This window comes from Triturus cristatus, chromosome 6, assembly GCF_964204655.1.
Source record: "Triturus cristatus chromosome 6, aTriCri1.1, whole genome shotgun sequence".
Classification (NCBI taxonomy): domain Eukaryota; kingdom Metazoa; phylum Chordata; class Amphibia; order Caudata; family Salamandridae; genus Triturus; species Triturus cristatus.
The window spans coordinates 1,081,546,416-1,081,564,423 of NC_140589.1; the positions used below are offsets into that span (position 1 = coordinate 1,081,546,416).

Sequence of the window (18,008 nt, forward strand, 5' to 3'; positions counted from 1 at the left end):
TTTTGGAGTAGTGGGAGGACCTGTTGAAGAGTGATCATGTGAAAATGATCTGACTGTATGTAGATATTGAGAGGTCTGAGGTCCAGTATTGGTCTGAGAGTACTGTCCTTTTTTGGAATGAGAAAGTAAAGGGAGTAAACTCATGTACCTTGATGCTGGAGGGGAACTGGCTCGACTGCATGCTTTTGAAAAAGGGAGAGAACTTCCTGTTTCAGGAGCATTAGATGTTCCGTGGACATTGGACGTTGTTTGGGCGGTATGGTTGGGGGAGTTGCAGTAAGTTCCAGGCAGTAACCATACTGGATAATTTGTCTTACCCACCTGTCTGTAGTGATGGAGTTCCAGACACGTAGGAACTGTGAGAGTCTTCCTCCGACCAGAGTGGAATGATCTGGAAGGAGCGGAGGAAAGTCGTTGTTTGGTAGTAGGGGAGGTCCGGTTGTTGTTACCTAGGCCTCTCCCTTTGTTATTTCCCCTGTACCCTTTTTGGAGGATGTTTGTGTGGGGCTTTTGTAGGGGGAGGAAGTAGTGTCTGTTCCAATGGTTTTAAATGCGCCCCTATAAAAGGATCGAAGAAAGGAACCTCGTGTTGTGTGAGATTGCAATGCTCCCATAGATTTTGCAATGTCTGTCTTTTTTCATTTTCTCCAAAGCTGTATCTACAGGTGGGCCCCAAAGAGGTGTTCTTAATTGAACGGCTGGTTTGAGATAGTTGTTTGCACTTCTTGTTTAAAACCAGAAATGCGCAACCATGCATGCCTGCGTAGTAAGACACTGGTGTTCATAGATCTAGATGCGGTGTCTGCTGCATCAAGGGCACATTTGATGGATGCATTTGTAATTAACGTACCCTCCTGAACTAGATCGTTGGCTTTGGCCTTGTATGGGTCAGGGAAATGCTGAGTAAGATTTTCAAGCTCATCATAATGAGCCCTGTCATATCTGGCAAGCAGTGCTTGTGCATTAGCTATTCTAGAGTGATTAGCTGCTTGGGAGGCAACTCATTTGCCTGATGCATCCAGCAGTTCAGACTCTTTGTCTGGAAATGGAGCATCACTAGAGGTTTGTGAATTAGCACGTTTTCTTGCACTGGACACTACCAAAGAATCTAAAGGTAGTTGTCCTTTAATATATATTGGATCGTTAGGGGCAGGCTTATACTTTTTTATCAATCCGAGGATTGAAAATTCTGGTCCTGACCGGGTCTTTAAATATATCTGGTCCATGTTTAATGACACCCTTGAGCATGGGCAATGTATGCATTGTTGTTTGTGACTGAGCAAATGTATCTAGTACGAAGTCTTCGTCCATGGTGTCTGAATGTAATTCAACGCCATGATATTGCACAGCCCTATTAATAAGCTGACTAAACCCTATATTGTCATCTGGGGGAGATGGTCTTGTAGGGTATGCATCTGGATCAGGAAGGTATGGAGGATCTGAAGGATTGTTGTAATCTGCCCATGTATCCTGTGGTATATTAGTGCCATCATCAGGATCATCTAAAGGATCATTATCATGTCCACCCCCGTCCCGTAGGTCATCCTCATCCTGTGGTGGTAAGGGTGAGCATGGAGAAAGTAAAGGAGAGTGTATGGGAGAGTTTGTAGGAGACAAAGGTTTAGTATGAAGAATAGGAGAAGAGGGTCTTAGGGGGGGAAGTTGCAAAGTCTCTTTTCTTCAAAGGCACCTCAGGAGGGTGTGAGGTATCCAACTTCCTCTTCTTTGTTGGGAGATTGACTATATGGCCTGTTTTAAGGTTTACATGTAAAGTCTTTTGTTTCGGATCGATAGGATCTGGTCGAAACAGTTCTTCCGGTTTGTTGTCTCCTTTTGGTGCCGATTTTTTCGGTTCCGAACGTGGTTTTGATTTGTTTTCTGGAGCTGTAGGAGGGGTCTTGTGCTCCTTTGGCTTCGATGTCAAGTCGGAAATCTTTTTCGGATCCGAAGGGTTTCGGTGTTTGTATCGGGTCGAGGCCTTATGGTCTTTCGCTGCCGAAGAGCTCGATGCCGAGGTCTTTTTGGACGTAACAGGAGTAGGGTGTATTCCCGATTTCGGTACCAAAGGTGTTTTTTGGGTACTGATATGCGGCTTGCTCGGTCCCGAGCTGCCGGAAGGCTTTTCCTTTGTCTTCGGAGCCGGGCCTGGAGGCACGGCTTCTGAAGTTCTTCCTAGGTCTCGACTAAGGCCTTGAGGCAAAGTTTTTACCGTAGCCTTCTGTTTTTCGGGTGGGGCCGAGACGTTTGTCCTCCCTCGTTGACCTGGAGTGATATGGTCGTCGGAGTCATCAGCTTCGGAGACGATGTCGAGCTCCTCTAAATCCTCTGCCTCTGGAACGTCGGGGCCTTCGTGGAAAATATTGTCTGGCACCGGTGCAGCCTGTTGACCAAAACATGTCGTCGAGCCCGGCGATCACGAATAGTCTTTTTAGAACGAAAGTAGGCACAGGCTTGGCAATCCTTTTCCTCGTGTTCTGGTGAGAGGCAAAGGTTGCAGACCTTGTGGTGGTCACTGAGTAGAAATTTAGCTCCACACTGGGGGCATTTTTTAAATAGAGTCCTTTCCATTAGCTGTAGGCCCGAATGACGTCGATAGGCCCAGCGGCCCGTGTCAACGACCGGAAACGATGATTTGGGAGTTAGCGCGTCATAGGGAATGCGAACGAAACAATACAGTCGAGTGGTGATGGGTTGCGCGTCAAAAAGGTTTGGAAACACGGTACCAAATCGGAGCGCAGCAAGTCACATCCGAACCCAATGGCGGAAAAAAAACAATCTGAGGATGGAGCCGATGTCCATGCGCACTATCGACCAAGGGAGGAGTCACCTATCTCATGACCACAAAGACTTCTTTCAAGACGATAACAAACTGCAATCATCCAAACCCAACACCAGATGGCGATCTATGCACAAGTATGTATTCTGCAGCTCATATGCCTCAAACATGAGCTTATGATTTTCAATTCCCTAAACGTTTTAAGCGCACAATTCATTTAGAGGATATTATTGAACAGGTTTATGAATTTGACTATTTATGCTTAAGACTTGCTGCAAATTACAGATGGACTAGCCAGGGTTTAAAGAATGTTATTTCACTTAATTATAAAGCAAAGACCTCCCTGGATTTTCAAGAAGGATAAACTCATGTCATCTTACCTTCCAATGACATTCACAATGCCCAGGTGCAGTCTGTTGCCTTGGGTGGTTCTGAACTATGGGGCCCAGTAAATCTGGGGAAGGTGGAGTTTGGAGAAAATAGTAGTCTAAATCCAATCCGTTACTATTAACAATGAGCATAGTAACATTAGAAATTGATTTGAGAATAAGACATACTAACACATAGCAAAATTAAGGCCAGTTCCACAATCTAACTCTGTCATAGGTCATTACAGGTAATGAGCTAACTGAGATTCCAACTCTTAATATTGTGCGTAATCTGACTTGGCTTTGGTACATATGCCACTCTTTTGAGAAAGTTGGCCTCATGCATTAAAGGAATAATCATGATGTTATAGCATCTACCATTATCAGAGATATTCCAACTATTTATTATTGACCAGAGCAGACTGCTGGGAACTACTTGTGGTAGTCTTACGGAAAATATTCTACCACACAGTTGTACTCCCCTTTTTGAGACCTGAAAAAGCCATAATGTGTCTGTTTGCAAATATTTTAGTTGTGAAATTCAGACTGAGCTAATTTCACCGGTAAATGGTTTAGGAGTCCATCACTATCAGATTCTAGTTATTATTGTAAACCAATATCTGAAGCAAAAGTACATTTTCCACTGTTTTATCCATTTTACTATAAGCTGAGGATGAAGTGGGTTACTCTGGTTTTTTGGAACATGTGCACACTAAGCTGTATAGTTGCTTTCTGTGTAGATAGATAAGATACATCTCCTTTGAGCCCTGAACCAATATTTACATTCTTCCTGGATAATTCGAATGAAAAAAGTAGGCAATGCACCATGAAATGTCTTACTTTGACACTTTAAGAATATGAATTTGTGTAGAATTGTTTAATTTTGTAGTATCTCTTACCAAACATTGTATGTCCTAGATAATACAATGAATGGTAATTATTTAGCACAACAGCTATTTCCATGACGACAATTGATATGATGGCTAGTAGCATAAGTCATTGCTCAATTGAAATTATAGCATTTTATGTGACCAAGTTTCAAATGTTTTTACTAAAGTTCTCAAAGCTACTACTGTTTTATGTACCACATTTTATAGGTAAACATCCAGAGATAAATTGATGATTATAATGACTACTGTGACAGGTTGTCCCACCAGTAATACTCCCTGCCCTTGAGCTAGTAACTTAATTTGACTGTGGAGGAGAAAGTGCTTCAGCCAACACAGGCAGTACATCACCTAATAGAGGATGTCTGACAGGAGTAGAACGTTCATGGTTATTCCCGCTCCATACCAGGAACTGACAAACTCTATGAGAAGTCCTACTGCTGCAAGATGAGCTAGAGGAAGTTATGCAGCCTCTGGGGAGAACAGGAGTAGGCCCATGACCAACAAGACAAAGAAGACTGGCTGACTGAAGCCAGCTTGAAAGATGCATAAACGAAGTGTGCTTCTTAGGAGGCAAAGTAATCTTGAAGTGTGGCAGCCAGAACTACCAAGAAACAACTTGAAGTTCAAAGTTAAGGATCTGCATAGATGCCTCCCTAGACTGAAAGTTAAATTTTTCCTTTGAGGCCCACGCTTTACAATAGTGTCCTGATGGTTGCAGCCGTACACCAGCTTGTGCTGTGCTTGTGAAATCTTTTGTAAACAAAAAAACTAAACAAAAAATCTTAAAACTGGCTTAGAGCCAGCCCATTACTTACTGTTACTTAGTACTTGTTGGCTTCCAGGTCGCTCTTGTGTCCTTCCTTCTGATCAGTCAGTGCCTCCTGCTTCTTCTTGCTTTCTCTTGGGGCTTCGGCATCGTGTCTGCTGCGAAGCATGAACCAAGCACAGCTTCTTGCCTGCAGCCACTGTCTTTGCACTGGCCGCAGGCTCCTGCAGGTACTTTTTTTAAATGTACTTTTGGACATGCACTCTCGAAGAATGCATCTCTCTCCAGTCTGTGTCCTCCCCTCCTACTCTGTCCTCTTGTTGCTTTCCTCACCCAACCCCCCTGGCGTCCCCCCACTGTCCATTGCTGGTGCCCCATCCCACCTCTTTCCTTCTGCTTTCCGTTGTTGCTCCCCTGATTCGTTTGTCACCACCCTCTCCCGATGTCCATTCTTGCTGCTCCCTCCTTCCTCCTCAGCTCCCTCGTGTTGCTTGTATTCTCTTTTTGTAATGTTCCCTCTGGCCCTCCTGTCTGCTATATGGCACTGTGAATGTTTTTTAAAGACATTGGACAGCAGCAACATGGCTTAAAGTCAACCAAAAAAAAGCGCTATGACGGGGCAAACGCTGGCCACGTCATAGATCTTTGTTTGTTTTTTTACTTTGCTGCTGTACAACATCTTTAAAAATCATCTGACAATGTCTATAGGTCTTGCATAGGCAAAAACTATTGGCTTTGCCAATGCTTGTTAAAGCTGCAGTTGCCACCGACCTTAAATCTCACTTTACAATCCCTGTTGGGGTACCTGTGGCACGAAGCCTTTGGATGCGCCTACTATCCGAAAATCTTCATTGTAACAAGTCAGTGCCATACGGTGGTTCCGTGAAGTTTAGTATACTCTCAACGTCTCGCACCAATTTCTCGGTGTGTCGCCCCACTGGTCCCCCTTTACAGAGACAGCGCCAAGTCCACCGAATCCCATTATTCCTAGAACCATTGCATCTGTTTTAAACTGGACATCAGCACTGTTGTGAGAACTTATGTTTCACACACTAAAGAATTTTAGGCCTTGGGTGACATACCAGTTGCAGTTTGAAAGGCAGGTTTTTTTTTTCCTTCTTTTTTTATGTCTTTCTACGAGAAACCCAGTTGTATGGGCTAAAATCCGCCAAGCTGTCATACCTGCCTGTATTTGGTCTGTTACCACTGGAAGTGAACTAAGGGCAACGAAGCCCAAGATTTAAACAGAGAAAACCTTAGTTAACCAAGGTAGCCATATATATTTCAACAGGAAATATTGCACATAGCAATAGAATCACAGAACATTAGAACAAACAGGTTATGAAGTAGAGAGATACAATTATTCTTAATAAGGTGCACAGTGAAAAGAGAATTTGGATAACACACAGTCTACACAGTGGTACCGGCAAACAAAGTAGACAGACTAGTACACATATACTTGAAGATATTTGCAATAGAGGAATCAGGGATAGGAGGGCACAGGTGATAAAACACTGATTCGTTGAGGCCACTCTGGCTGCAACAGGTGTATCTCAAACCGGTAAGGGAGGTGGTGGAGCGTAGTTCAGCTCTAATTCTAATTTTAGAAGGAAGGGTCAAGTATCTGAAATTACAGAAATTGTGAGGCAGCAGAGGGAGGTTAAGAGAAGGCAAGGAGGTTCTAGGTTGACAAGCAACGTTGCACAAGAATGTGCATCTGTTCTGCATTTGTGATGAGCAGCAGGAAGATGCACCATTTATGGCTTTCAATGCCAGAATGAGTAGAAACCTCTTTTTTTGCTCATGGCCAGCAAATCTAGTGAAAATCCCAGGATTTAAGGGTGTGCCTGAAAAGGTTATAAAAGGTTCTTCTTACTGTCTCTAGTGGTAGTAATGAGTATTGAGGAAGTCAAAGTAGTAGCCTACAGCCTTAGTGGCCCAGAACCAGTTCTGAAAATAAAGCTGTGTGAAAGGTGGTGAGGACAGATTTTGCAAATATTGAGCACTTGGAATCTGGTAGCAGAAGCTGTTAATGTCAGAACCTATTACTGTCAAAGGATTTTAAGCTCACAGTTGGGAGGAATAAAATTCTGGGATTTCTTGCTAAAAGTTGCAGAGGACATAAAACATGAAGAAACTAGAATATGAATTGTATGGTTTCAGATTAGGATGGAAAGCATATTATTTTGTTTTAGATGAGGTGAGCGGGTTGACATCCAGTATCAATAGGGATGGGTGAAATTCCAGAGCATAAAGTGAATAGTGGAAATTTCGCTAGTGTGTTTTTTCCACACGCACAGTGGAATTGGACCTAAACGGCTGCTCCATGTGTGATTTACAACTGAAACCTGCCTATACAGGCTTGAGAAGATGTGAATGATGGAGAATGTCTTGTATGCTACTTTCTTCAAAGTATCAGGCAAAAGGTAGCTTAATAAACAATATGTTCAAACAAGCATTGGCATAGCCAACAGGTCTCGCCTTTGGGACCTTGTAACTGTTTAGTTATCCAGCACAATATCCTTGGCGCAACAACATCAAGTGTTGCATGGCTAAACACTTATAAGGTCCCAAAGGGGAGACCTATTGGCTATGACAATGCTTGTTTTTTTTATCCCACTTAAAGACCCGACTAAGCACATATATGTGGAGTTAGGTATAGAAACTCTAGAATTACTTACCTGTTGATATTTTGTTTTCTGTAGTTTCTCCTCGATCTTGTCATGTTGATATTCTGGTATTGATATTAAGGTTGCACCCTGAGCTGGGAGACCAGCCGGTGTATAGCAACAGGATATCAGAATGGGGCATTCCGTTGTTAATGAGGAAAAAGCTGATCTTGCTTCTATGCCCTCTGAGAAATTGAAAAAAATTTGCGTATTTCACAACATTTAAATTGAAAGGTTCTGGAGGTGTAGGGAACTAGCTTGTGCTCTTGCGATGTCTGGTATTATGTTTACCCTTTCTGAGGCAGCAAAGTCGCAGACTCTCTCCGCCTGCACTATTCCATTTGCTGCCAACACATACCCCAGTAACAGGCTTGAACTGGCCCAAACTGACTTTACCGTTCCTGGTGAACCCATTTTTATCGTGACACTGCTCATCTTTTCAGTAAGTGGGACAACAAAAAAAGGGGCGCCTAAATAATACCGGTGAACAGGGCCTGAGGAAAACCAACTTACATTAAAACGCATGCAAAACATTTTAACCCATATCTCAGAGTGTGACTGCACTGATAAGACTCTGCCAACCACAGAATTTTGGCTGCGAGCTTCTGCGAAAAACTGTGGGTGCCTACACCTTTTTTCTGTCACAAAAACAGACACTTTACAAACATCCAGACAGCCATTCGGAACTGCTTCCTCTTCTGACTGCCAGGAAACTCCATCAGTTAAGAACGAATTTGAAGAAACTCATTAGTCAGAATTCCTGAGTGTGCCATGCTGCGTGTCACTCTGGGATTTAAATTAGTTTAGTACAAAGCCTCACCCTGTCTCCCTTCAATCCCCCACAAACAACCTCATTACTTCCACCGAGACTAGTTGTGGTGAAACTCGCTCACTCAGGCCTCCCTGTAACGTTGCGGCTGATAGTGCTTGCTTGGGTGGTTATCTTCTACGCGACATTGGTTAAAGGCACAACCACCTATTTTCTATTATTACAGTATTTTGTTACAAGTTTGCTCAGTCAATCCAAAATGTTGTTTCAGCTAAACGCCACACAGCCAATGATGTTCTTTAATAAACAGACAAATAGTCACGTAATGTTTAGTAAAGAAAAAAAAAAGGAAAGAAAAATAATATAAAATACAATGACACTCACCACTTGGCAAACAAGCGCGGCGCCTCACGCTGAAAGGAGGCAGCAGGGGGAAAGGAGAGAGGAGGGGGCCTGCGCCAGTTTCCATTGCGGGAGCGAGCAAGTTAATTACAAACATATGGTTTGAAAGCTCGCTCCCACAAGGGAATCGCCAGACGTGCACGAGTTGCCATTGGAAGCAATGCAAGGCGTGCACGTTTTTGCCCGCAAGGCTGTGCCGATGGCTATAGGTCTTTTTCCTATGCAGCACATGCACGTTGCGTAGGCAAGACCTAAAAAGCACTTTCTGTACGTTAACCATCTAACTGCAATGCTAAGGGAGATGAGACAACCTTTTAGTCAAACAAAAAATTTAAATAAGTAAATGGACTGGAGAGAAACTGACCCCTGCACTTTGCATTAAACCAAACAGTACCCAAAAACCTTTGCAAAGATTCAAAAACAAAGATCACTAGCCCTTCACCATCAGAACAAAGAAATGGCATGCCCTGGAACAATGTCGCAGCTTGTGCTAACGTGGCCAAAATCAGGTCATTTAACAACTTTGGCCTCAAACGCTGCAACAAGTGTGTATTAAACTGCAGTTCAGATCCAGCTGTATGAAGAGGTCACTCATTTACCTAAAAATGCAGGTCATTCTATTGATAGTTCCATGGTTACTTCCTGTTGCGTTGCTCCAAAAGAGTTCAACAAGGCAAGCATGTCTAAAGTAGCAGTATGCTTTACTGAACTTAAAGTGGCAGAACTACTAGCTGCAAATTCAAAGAAAGAACCACATATTTCATGCATGATCAATCTTTCGTTCAAAAGGCATCAGCCTTAGAGGCGCGAGGCGGCGGCGACACAAGATGGCTGCCACCCGAGGAGCTCCGCAACATCGAGATGGGCTCGATTACGAAGGGACCGCTTTGGTGCAGCGCTTCTTCCTCCAGACAACGGATTTTGGCGTCGGAACACATGGAGGCTGTCCTGGCAAGTTTTCAGACCATGATACGGTCTAGATAACTATTTATTTGCTCCGTTTTTTTCTTCCTTATTGCGGCCGCCATTTTCGCTATTTTTCTCTCTGCGCAGCACGTTTTATTAGCGCGATGCTGCCACTTAAATGCCTCTCTACGAAGTTTCTTTTTCTCTTCAATGCAGCCTGAACTTTGTACTTTATGATCACAGAAAGGATATTTTTGGTCTTTCTTGCTGGCATTTTGCAATGAGTATTTTGCCTCACGTCATGTTGTGGAAAATTGGAGGCTAGCAAATTCACTTCAGTCCTACTTATATGGCTGCTATTATAACGACATTTCTACATACATTTTTCATTGCCTACCTTTATTGACATTTCTTGTAAGCTCTCTACAACGTATCTGGCCGGCCCCTCACTACCCTCCTTTGTTCTCAATCTGCTGCGACCTTAATCTTTGGCATTTCTTCCCTTCAACCAATCAATCAATCAATCAATCAATCAATAATTTGTAAAGCGCACTACATACCTATGAGGGTTTCAAGGCGCTGGGTGGGGGGGGGGTGGAGCTGCTGCTATTGGTCGAAGAGCCAGGTCTCGAGTTGTCTCCTGAAGGTCAGCAGGTCTTCGGTTTGTCGCAGGTAGAGGGGGAGGGAGTTCCAGGTCTTGGTGGAACGGTGGGAGAAGGATCTGCCTCCGGAAGTAGTTCTCCGGTTGCGTGGAACCGTGGCCAGGGCGTGGTCAGTGGAGATTCCTGTTGGGTACGTAGAAGGAGAGTCGACTGTTGAGATAGGCTGGGCCGGTTTTGTGGAGTGCCTTGTGTGTGTGGATCAGGAGCTTGAAGGAGATTCTTTGTCGACTGGGAGCCAGTGCAGGTTCTTCAGGTGGGGGGTGATGTGGTCGCAGCGCGGGACGTCGAGGATCAGGCGTGCATAGGCATTCTGGATTCTTTGTAGTCTGTTGATGAGCTTGGACGAGGTTCCGGCGTAGAGGGCGTTTCCGTAGTCGAGCCTGCTGCTGACTAGGGCCTGGGTGACTGTGTCCTCATGTTTGTCGGGATCCATCTGTAGATCTTGCGGAGCATGCGGAGGGTGTTGAAGCAGGTGGAGGAGACTGCGTTGACTTCCCATCAGTGCTGTTTCGGCTCCTGCCTCTTTTCTTTCACGGCTGCACCTCACCTATTGTATTTCAGCCTCTACGTCACTATGGGGACCTCATCTGCAGGGAGCAAACACTCAACCGCTGGAGCTGGTAAACACATTAAAAAAGACCCGCTCTTCCCCTCCAAGTCACCGCTTCCCCTCACGTTGAAAGATATTATGGAGGAACTGCGCCTTATTCGGCCATTTATGACTGATACTGCCGCCACCTTTCAACGGATTGAAGATAAATGGTCAGGTCTTGATTCTAGGCTTTCAGATGTTGAACAAAAAGTCAGTGATGCTCAAGATGTTGTAGCTAGAGTTGACGGTCTCACTAAAGAAGTTAATCAACTCAAAATAATCATGGAGGACTTGGAAAATCGTAATAGGCGCAACAATCTGCGCATTTATGGTATTCCGGAAGGTTCTGAAGGCTCGGACATGATTACTTTCTTGATAACCCAAGTCCTTCAAATCACTGGCCTCCATAAATCCACGGACTTCAATATTCAAAGAGCTCACAGATTGGGACCTCAGAGGGCATCTTCCTCCTCAAAACCAAGAGGTATAATTGCGTATTTCCTTCTATATTCAGATCTCGTAGAAATTCTCAATGCTGCAAAACATAAGCAGATGCTATGGTCCGGTCACAGAATCTTCTTCAGCCAAGAAGTCTCCAAGTCAACTTCTAACCAACGATAGGAATTCCTCGACCTCAGATCCGCCTTGAGATCCATGAACGCATGTTGCGGTTTAATACATCCCTGCTTCTTTAAAGTTACTTACAAAGACAGAACTTTGAGTTTTGAAGATCCAGCCGACCTCTAAAAGTTTATTCACTCTCACAAAGGAGAACTTATGGAATTGAGCAAGCCATAATTGTTCTGTCATTTTTTCTCTGAATTGTTTTGATGTTGGTTTATTTAATAGAATTGTTTAACATTTCCTTGCTCATTCCTTCTCATGTTCCCCAGGTCCATCCTCTCCAGTGTTGCTGATGATGTTCCCCATCCATGTTGCCCTCGTGTATGTAATGTACAATTCATCCTGCTGCGTTTTACCATAATGTCTGGTAAGCTCCCTTCATTTTGTCTCATTTGTTTACCTCCTTCTCTTCTGGTCCCTATTCTATATTTTTATCTAGTCCCATTTGGTAACCTCTTCCTTCTCGGTGTTCTTATGCGTGGCTGTCTTGCTCTTCGCCGCCCCCCTCACACTTTAATGTCCTTTTCTTTGAACTGTTACATGGCTAAAGCCTGCGGGCTCTTAGTCATCATCTTTTTGATATCTTCTGGAGGAATCCTGTCCTCCTCTTCCTGTTCCTTTCTTTACTTCTTATCTTTCTTTCCTCATTTTCTTTTTCACTTTTGCGTCCACACACATTACTCCTCTCTTTAGACTTTTGTTCACTTATTTCTTGCTTTTTCTCTGTCCTTCCCTCAGTCTCTCTCTTCTTTTCTTTTTTACGATCTATCGGTTCCCTTCCATTTTCTTTTATGTACCTACAGATTTTCACCCACTGTTCTCTCCCAATCTAGTGTATTCCCCTGCTACCTATCTTTCTATACCTCTTACTCATGAAAGGACTCCGTATTATTTCATGGAATGTTAAAGGCATGCGTAATCCTGTCAAGAAACAACGGGTATTATCCCACCTTGTCAAATTGAATTGTCATGTAGCGATGTTGCAAGAATCACACCTTAAGTTACAAGACTTCGATATTTTCCTCTTCTCAGGGGTACTAGACAGGGTTGTCCTCTTTCCCCCCTCCTTTTCATTCATGCCCTTGAACCTTTCTTAGAAACAATTAGACTTTCACCACATTACACAGGGTTTCAATTTCATAACCTTGATATCACATTTACTGCATATGCAGATGATATCTTGTTATTCATCTCTAATCCATCCGTTTGCTTGCCGGCTTTCTTTTCCCTTTTATATGATTACTCCAATGTGTCCGGTTATAAATTGAACGTTGACAAATCAGAAATCCTGCCTTTAAATACATTTTGCCTCCCCTCCATATTCCTTGATTCTGAATTTGATTGGAACTCTTCACATATTAAATGTTTAGGTGTTCTTTACTCCAACAATATCAAGGAAATTATTAGAATCAACCATACTGATATTCTTAAGAAACTCTCTGCCCTCATTGATGGTTGGTCTCCACTTTTCCTTTCTTGGTGGGGTAGATTAGCTACAATTAAGATGATGCTTCTTCCAATCATTAATTTTTATCTCTCTATGCTCCCTGTTTCTCTTCCTAACACTTTCTTTCGCACCATCAATAGTTCATTGACCAAGTTTCTTTGGAATAATCGTAAACCCAGAATCTCATTGGATTGTCCTCAACTTTCTAAAGGATTGGGTGGGGTTAATTTTCCTAACCTCAGACGATATAATTCGGCTTTCACCCTGAAACAAATTTGGACTTTTTTGTCTGACCCCACTGTTCCGCCATGTACAGCATGTAGCGCCTTGGAACAGACACAGTATTCTCCTTTTTCTTTTCTTTCTGCTACCCGTGTCACTTTGCCTACGAAACGCCTTTCCTCTCCTACTCTCATTCACTCCAAGGCTCTCACGGTCTGTTTGTGTGGCTTTCATCTTCCTTCGGCTGATCGTTCCCTATGCATCCTGATCTGGTATAATAAACATTTTAAGATCAACAATCGTGCCTTATTTTGGAAGGAATGGATTGACAAAGGCATTATCACCCCCCAACATCTGATGAAAGATGGTTCTTTTATGTCATTTTCCGAACTCCAAACTTTATATGATATTTCCTCTCAGCACGCTCCTCACTATACTCTACTTAAGGATGCTCTTACTCGTTACTACTTTCAGAAAAATCCTATTGTTGCACCTGAGCAATCATCCCCTCTTAGTGATTCCATTGACTTTTCCATCCAATTTAAAGCTGCCACTATTTATAAGATATTATTTCATTCCCCTGCGATTAGAACCAAATCCACTGTGGAACTCTTATGGCAAAAAGACTTAGACCTTGACCTCTCTCTTCACACCTGGTATTCCATCTGGTCAAAACTACATACCACCTCACGTTCGGCCAGCACCACTCAGACCTTATACTATTTTTATAATAGATTATTTTTCACTCATAATGACCTTTATAGATTCAATTTATTGGACTCTCCTAAATGTTGGTCTTGACCCAATGAAAAAGGGGATTTTCTTCAAATGTTTTTTCATTGTCCCTTTGTTAAATCCTTTTGGTCACATATCTGGTTGAAATTAAATGACATTTTATCTTCTAATGTCCCCTTCCACATTACACATGCTTTTCTGGGCAGCTTTTCCCCTGCCTGGGATACTCACAGTAATGATGGCAATTTTATTAACTTATTTTTAGCCATCTTGCTCCAGATCATTACTACTAATTGGAAAGATACCTCAAAAATTTCATATCAAGCCTGGTGGAATTTACTATGTCACCATCACAGACTGGACTGAGCCTATGCAACCTCTACTGCTTTGTTGATTAACAGAGATTTATTATGGTTGCCACTAACTAACTTTCTTTCCAGAGTACCAAACTGATTCAGCTTGTTGAATCCTATATTGTTTTCACCATATACCGATCTTTGTTTTAAAATTGTTTGTGTTTGCATTACTTCCAGGACTCTTATTTTCCTTCCCCTCCTCCTCTCTTCCTCATTCTTTCCTCCTTTCCCTTTCTCTTCCTCTTAAAATATTTTAAAAAATGCATTTACTCTTAGTACAGTTTTATTCTAAGAGGATATTGCTTTGTTATTGCTTCTCATAACATGTTTTGTTTTATTCATATCCTGTCGCTACATGACATTGTACTGATGTTTTATATTGTTTATTCCCTCAATAAAGCATTCTAAACTCAATAAGCATCAGCCTTGCTTGTACCAAGCAATAAGAAACAAATCCTACTTGTTTTGCTGTAAATCCAAGTACTGAATATTCACTCCGTCCTTAATGTCTTCATAGTTGTTTTCAGATCCCTAAAAACAGAAATTCAAGCATATGGTAAACATACAAACAAAACTTTAAAGTACAATCTTATCCTAAGAGCAGACTAGGCAACATACTGAAAACATCAGTGCTACAACAGACGTGCCCTCACAGTTTTATCTCAGTGTTATTGAATAGACTGGCCCACCAACCCCACAGTAAACAAATTTGAATAACAAATTAATCTTTTCCTTTAATACAGCTCTCGGAGTCTGTGGCTAGATAAAAGGTTTTAAAATTCCTGTTCTCAGTAGCCATCTTAATAGGTCTCACCTACAGCAGCTTTTAGCTTTTGTTGTCCTCCCCTAGATCACAGAATCCTTTACCATCCTTTTAATACTATAACTTTTCTGTTCAGAGGGAACTGTTTTGCTTTCAGCATTCCATGAGGGTGCGTGTTTCCTTGCACTCTCCCAGGTGTGCGGCTTCCCCAAAGATGCACCTTCCCCCTTAACCCTCCATGTGCTCCCTCCAATCACCCAACTTCTGCTTCCCCTCCATGCCCCTTCTTTTGCTTATTTAGCTTTACTTTCCTCCTCTGTCTCAAGTTCCTCCTCTATTGCTCCCACACCAACTGTTACTCCCCTCATGTAATGACTTGTCCCCCACCAGTTACCTCCACCATTGCATCAAGGTCCCCTGAAGAAAAAAAAAGTATCCATTTTTTGGAGTGCCTGCAAGCTGCCATTTACTCCTGGGTCACTATTTTTTTTAACAAGTTCTTTTGTACATGCTTAGATTAATTCTTTAGGTCTTGTGTGGCATTGCAGCACAAAGCGCTGCTCGCCTCGGCGAGAGATTTTGTAAGAAAGGAATTTCAGAAGGGGGATTGAAGCCCCGCCCCTCATTTCCATTGGCTGGCATCACCGTTTATGGTAAACGGTGGGCTGCCACTGGAAATGAGCTTTTTGGGTCGCCTTTTAGTCCGGCCCATCTGGCCTGGATTGCCTGCTTCACGGCTGTCGTGATGCAATTTCTTATCTTTATGCGGCTGTTATATAAACAAGCTGTGAGATCCAGTCCGGATGGGCCGTCCCAAAAGGAGACAGGGCACCGCGTATTTATTTTTGCATCGTGCTTTTACTTAAAGTGAAAGTGCGATGCAAAAATAAACAGTGGGAACAGCGAGCACTTGTTCCAATTGCAGTTCACATTTGGATTGTTAAATAACAAATCATATTTTGGGTGTTCAACTGGACGTTATAACTTTATGTAAACGTAAAGAATACTAACTTTCAGTTCACAATAATTCGTATTTTTTGGGTGACATGGAGATTAAAAGTGCTCACAGGTCAGTGGGTGGCAATCTGTGAACCCGGGTACACTTTAAAACGATAACATGTTTGCTGAATGTCGTGTCATCGCCAAGGCAAGCAGAACACGGCGAGGTAGCTTTAAAGAGGGAAAACACTTTTGCTTTCTACTGGCTGCACAATTGCACAGCGAGAGGCAGACATTATTTATTGTAAAATTAGATTTGCAAGTCATACTTAAAGGAACAGCGAGAAAGAATGGCCGACTGGAAATCTACCCGAACACAACAGACGAAAGTCATGCTATGAGGTTGTGGTAAGCACACAGTGCTGATTTCGAACAAATACTCTCTCCTGCACTTTTATAGCGCGCACATTTTTTTATATTTAGGCGCTACATTAGCTATCCCTACCACACAACTCAATCGTCCTCGTGTTATTGACTTCTCTAAAAATAAACCATTGAGTGTGCACTGCTTTGAACAGAACCGCTATCTCACCGGAGAAGTGCGGAACCGACCACGCTGTCCAATACATCATGCCGTCGGACCTGCGAATGTTCTCCCGTTTGGCTTCATATTTATTTTGTCTGACAGCACGTAAGGAACTATGTTGCACATATCGAAAGAGTCCCCTTAAATCTATATCACGTAAAAAATAATTAGAGAATTTCCCGTTTATTTCGTGGTACGTACCGATAAAGTTTTTAAAGATCAGAAAAGAGAGTGCAAAAGTAGAGACAAAGAGGGGAAGGGCCATAATGTAAAAACTTTAGGGACAAAACCGCCTCCGTTATCATCTGGCTCTTTTAACCACCGGGTCAGAGGATAATGGTTCAGAGAAAACAATTAATCAACTTTAAAGCCGACCTGTACTAAGAGGGACATCTAGTTGATTTCTAGTTACATTTCATTCCTGTAAAACATTCCCGTTTGCTATGAACATGTCTAGTGTTTCAAACATGCGTGCGGTTCCAGAATAAACAAGCATTATAAATGCAATAGGCCGCGCCTTTTATTAAGTTAAAGCCATTTGCTTTGTTATACAATACCATTTTAGCAAAGCAAATGGCTAACTTAATCAAAGGCGAGACCTGTTGCATTTTCAATACTAGTTTTATTTACCTTCCATACTACCTCTCCAAGTGGCATCCCCCAACTTGAAACAGGTAAGCATAAAATGTAAATGGGGAGAGGATGTAGCCTTACGGCTAGAGCTGCCGACCTCGGAACAGGGGAACCAGTCTTGACAATGACGATCAACATCCTGTGATTCTGGGCAAATCACTTAATCGCCCTGTGCCTAAAAAGACAAAAAAAAAAAAAAAAATGAATGTTTCCTTCTGTAACGAAACTTGTGCTTTTGTAAAGAGCTCTGATACCCGATATCTCGGGTCTAGTTCGCGCTATATAAAGCTCTTAAAAAAAATAAAAATTGGAAAAAAAACGGCAGCTGCATCAATCCCTGTGCATCTGAATGCATGAAGAAACACACAGGGCCACCACAGCATTGTGACCTATACACACGCATACAGGTCATTGCGGATTTTTTTTTGCACAGCAATGGCAAAGCCAGGTTGAAAAAAGTACTATCTATTAGCTTTGCCAATTCTGGTTGTTTTACTTTTGGAGTCCAAACAGGAATATATACCTTTTCCAAAAGGGAAGGCAAAATTTGGTTATGTAGGAGTAGTAAATATTCCTTGAATGATTAAGAAATGGTAGTCCCAGAGTGATCTTCCTTTTTATAATAGGTCAAAAAAAAAAAAGCTAGCCCCAATCCAGGAATGGAGCTCTTTACTGAACATAAGATGGATTCTGAAAAACATAGCTGGTGATGACGTCATTGTCAAGGCTCAAGCTGAACCCCAGCCCTCTAAACTAACTTGTCTGTACACATACAGACAAAGATTGCACTTGGAGGCAGAGACAATGGAACCCTCACCCAAAAGACCTTCTCTACACAAAAAAAGAGGGTGAATGCAGCGCCCCTAGATTGTTGAATACATTACAAGCAGTAAGCATTGGGAG

At 42.5% G+C, this 18,008-nt stretch overlaps 1 protein-coding gene across 1 annotated transcript in view; it reads right to left on the reverse strand.

The window, feature by feature from the left end:
* Positions 1 to 18,008, reverse strand: part of NUP133 (nucleoporin 133) — a 1,584,091-nt gene that overhangs the window by 1,267,565 nt on the left and 298,518 nt on the right. Inside the window, exon 8 of the mRNA XM_085611954.1 lies at positions 14,645 to 14,715. Coding sequence (XP_085468080.1) covers positions 14,645 to 14,715 — 71 coding nt within the window. The remainder of the gene's footprint in view (positions 1 to 14,644; positions 14,716 to 18,008) is intronic.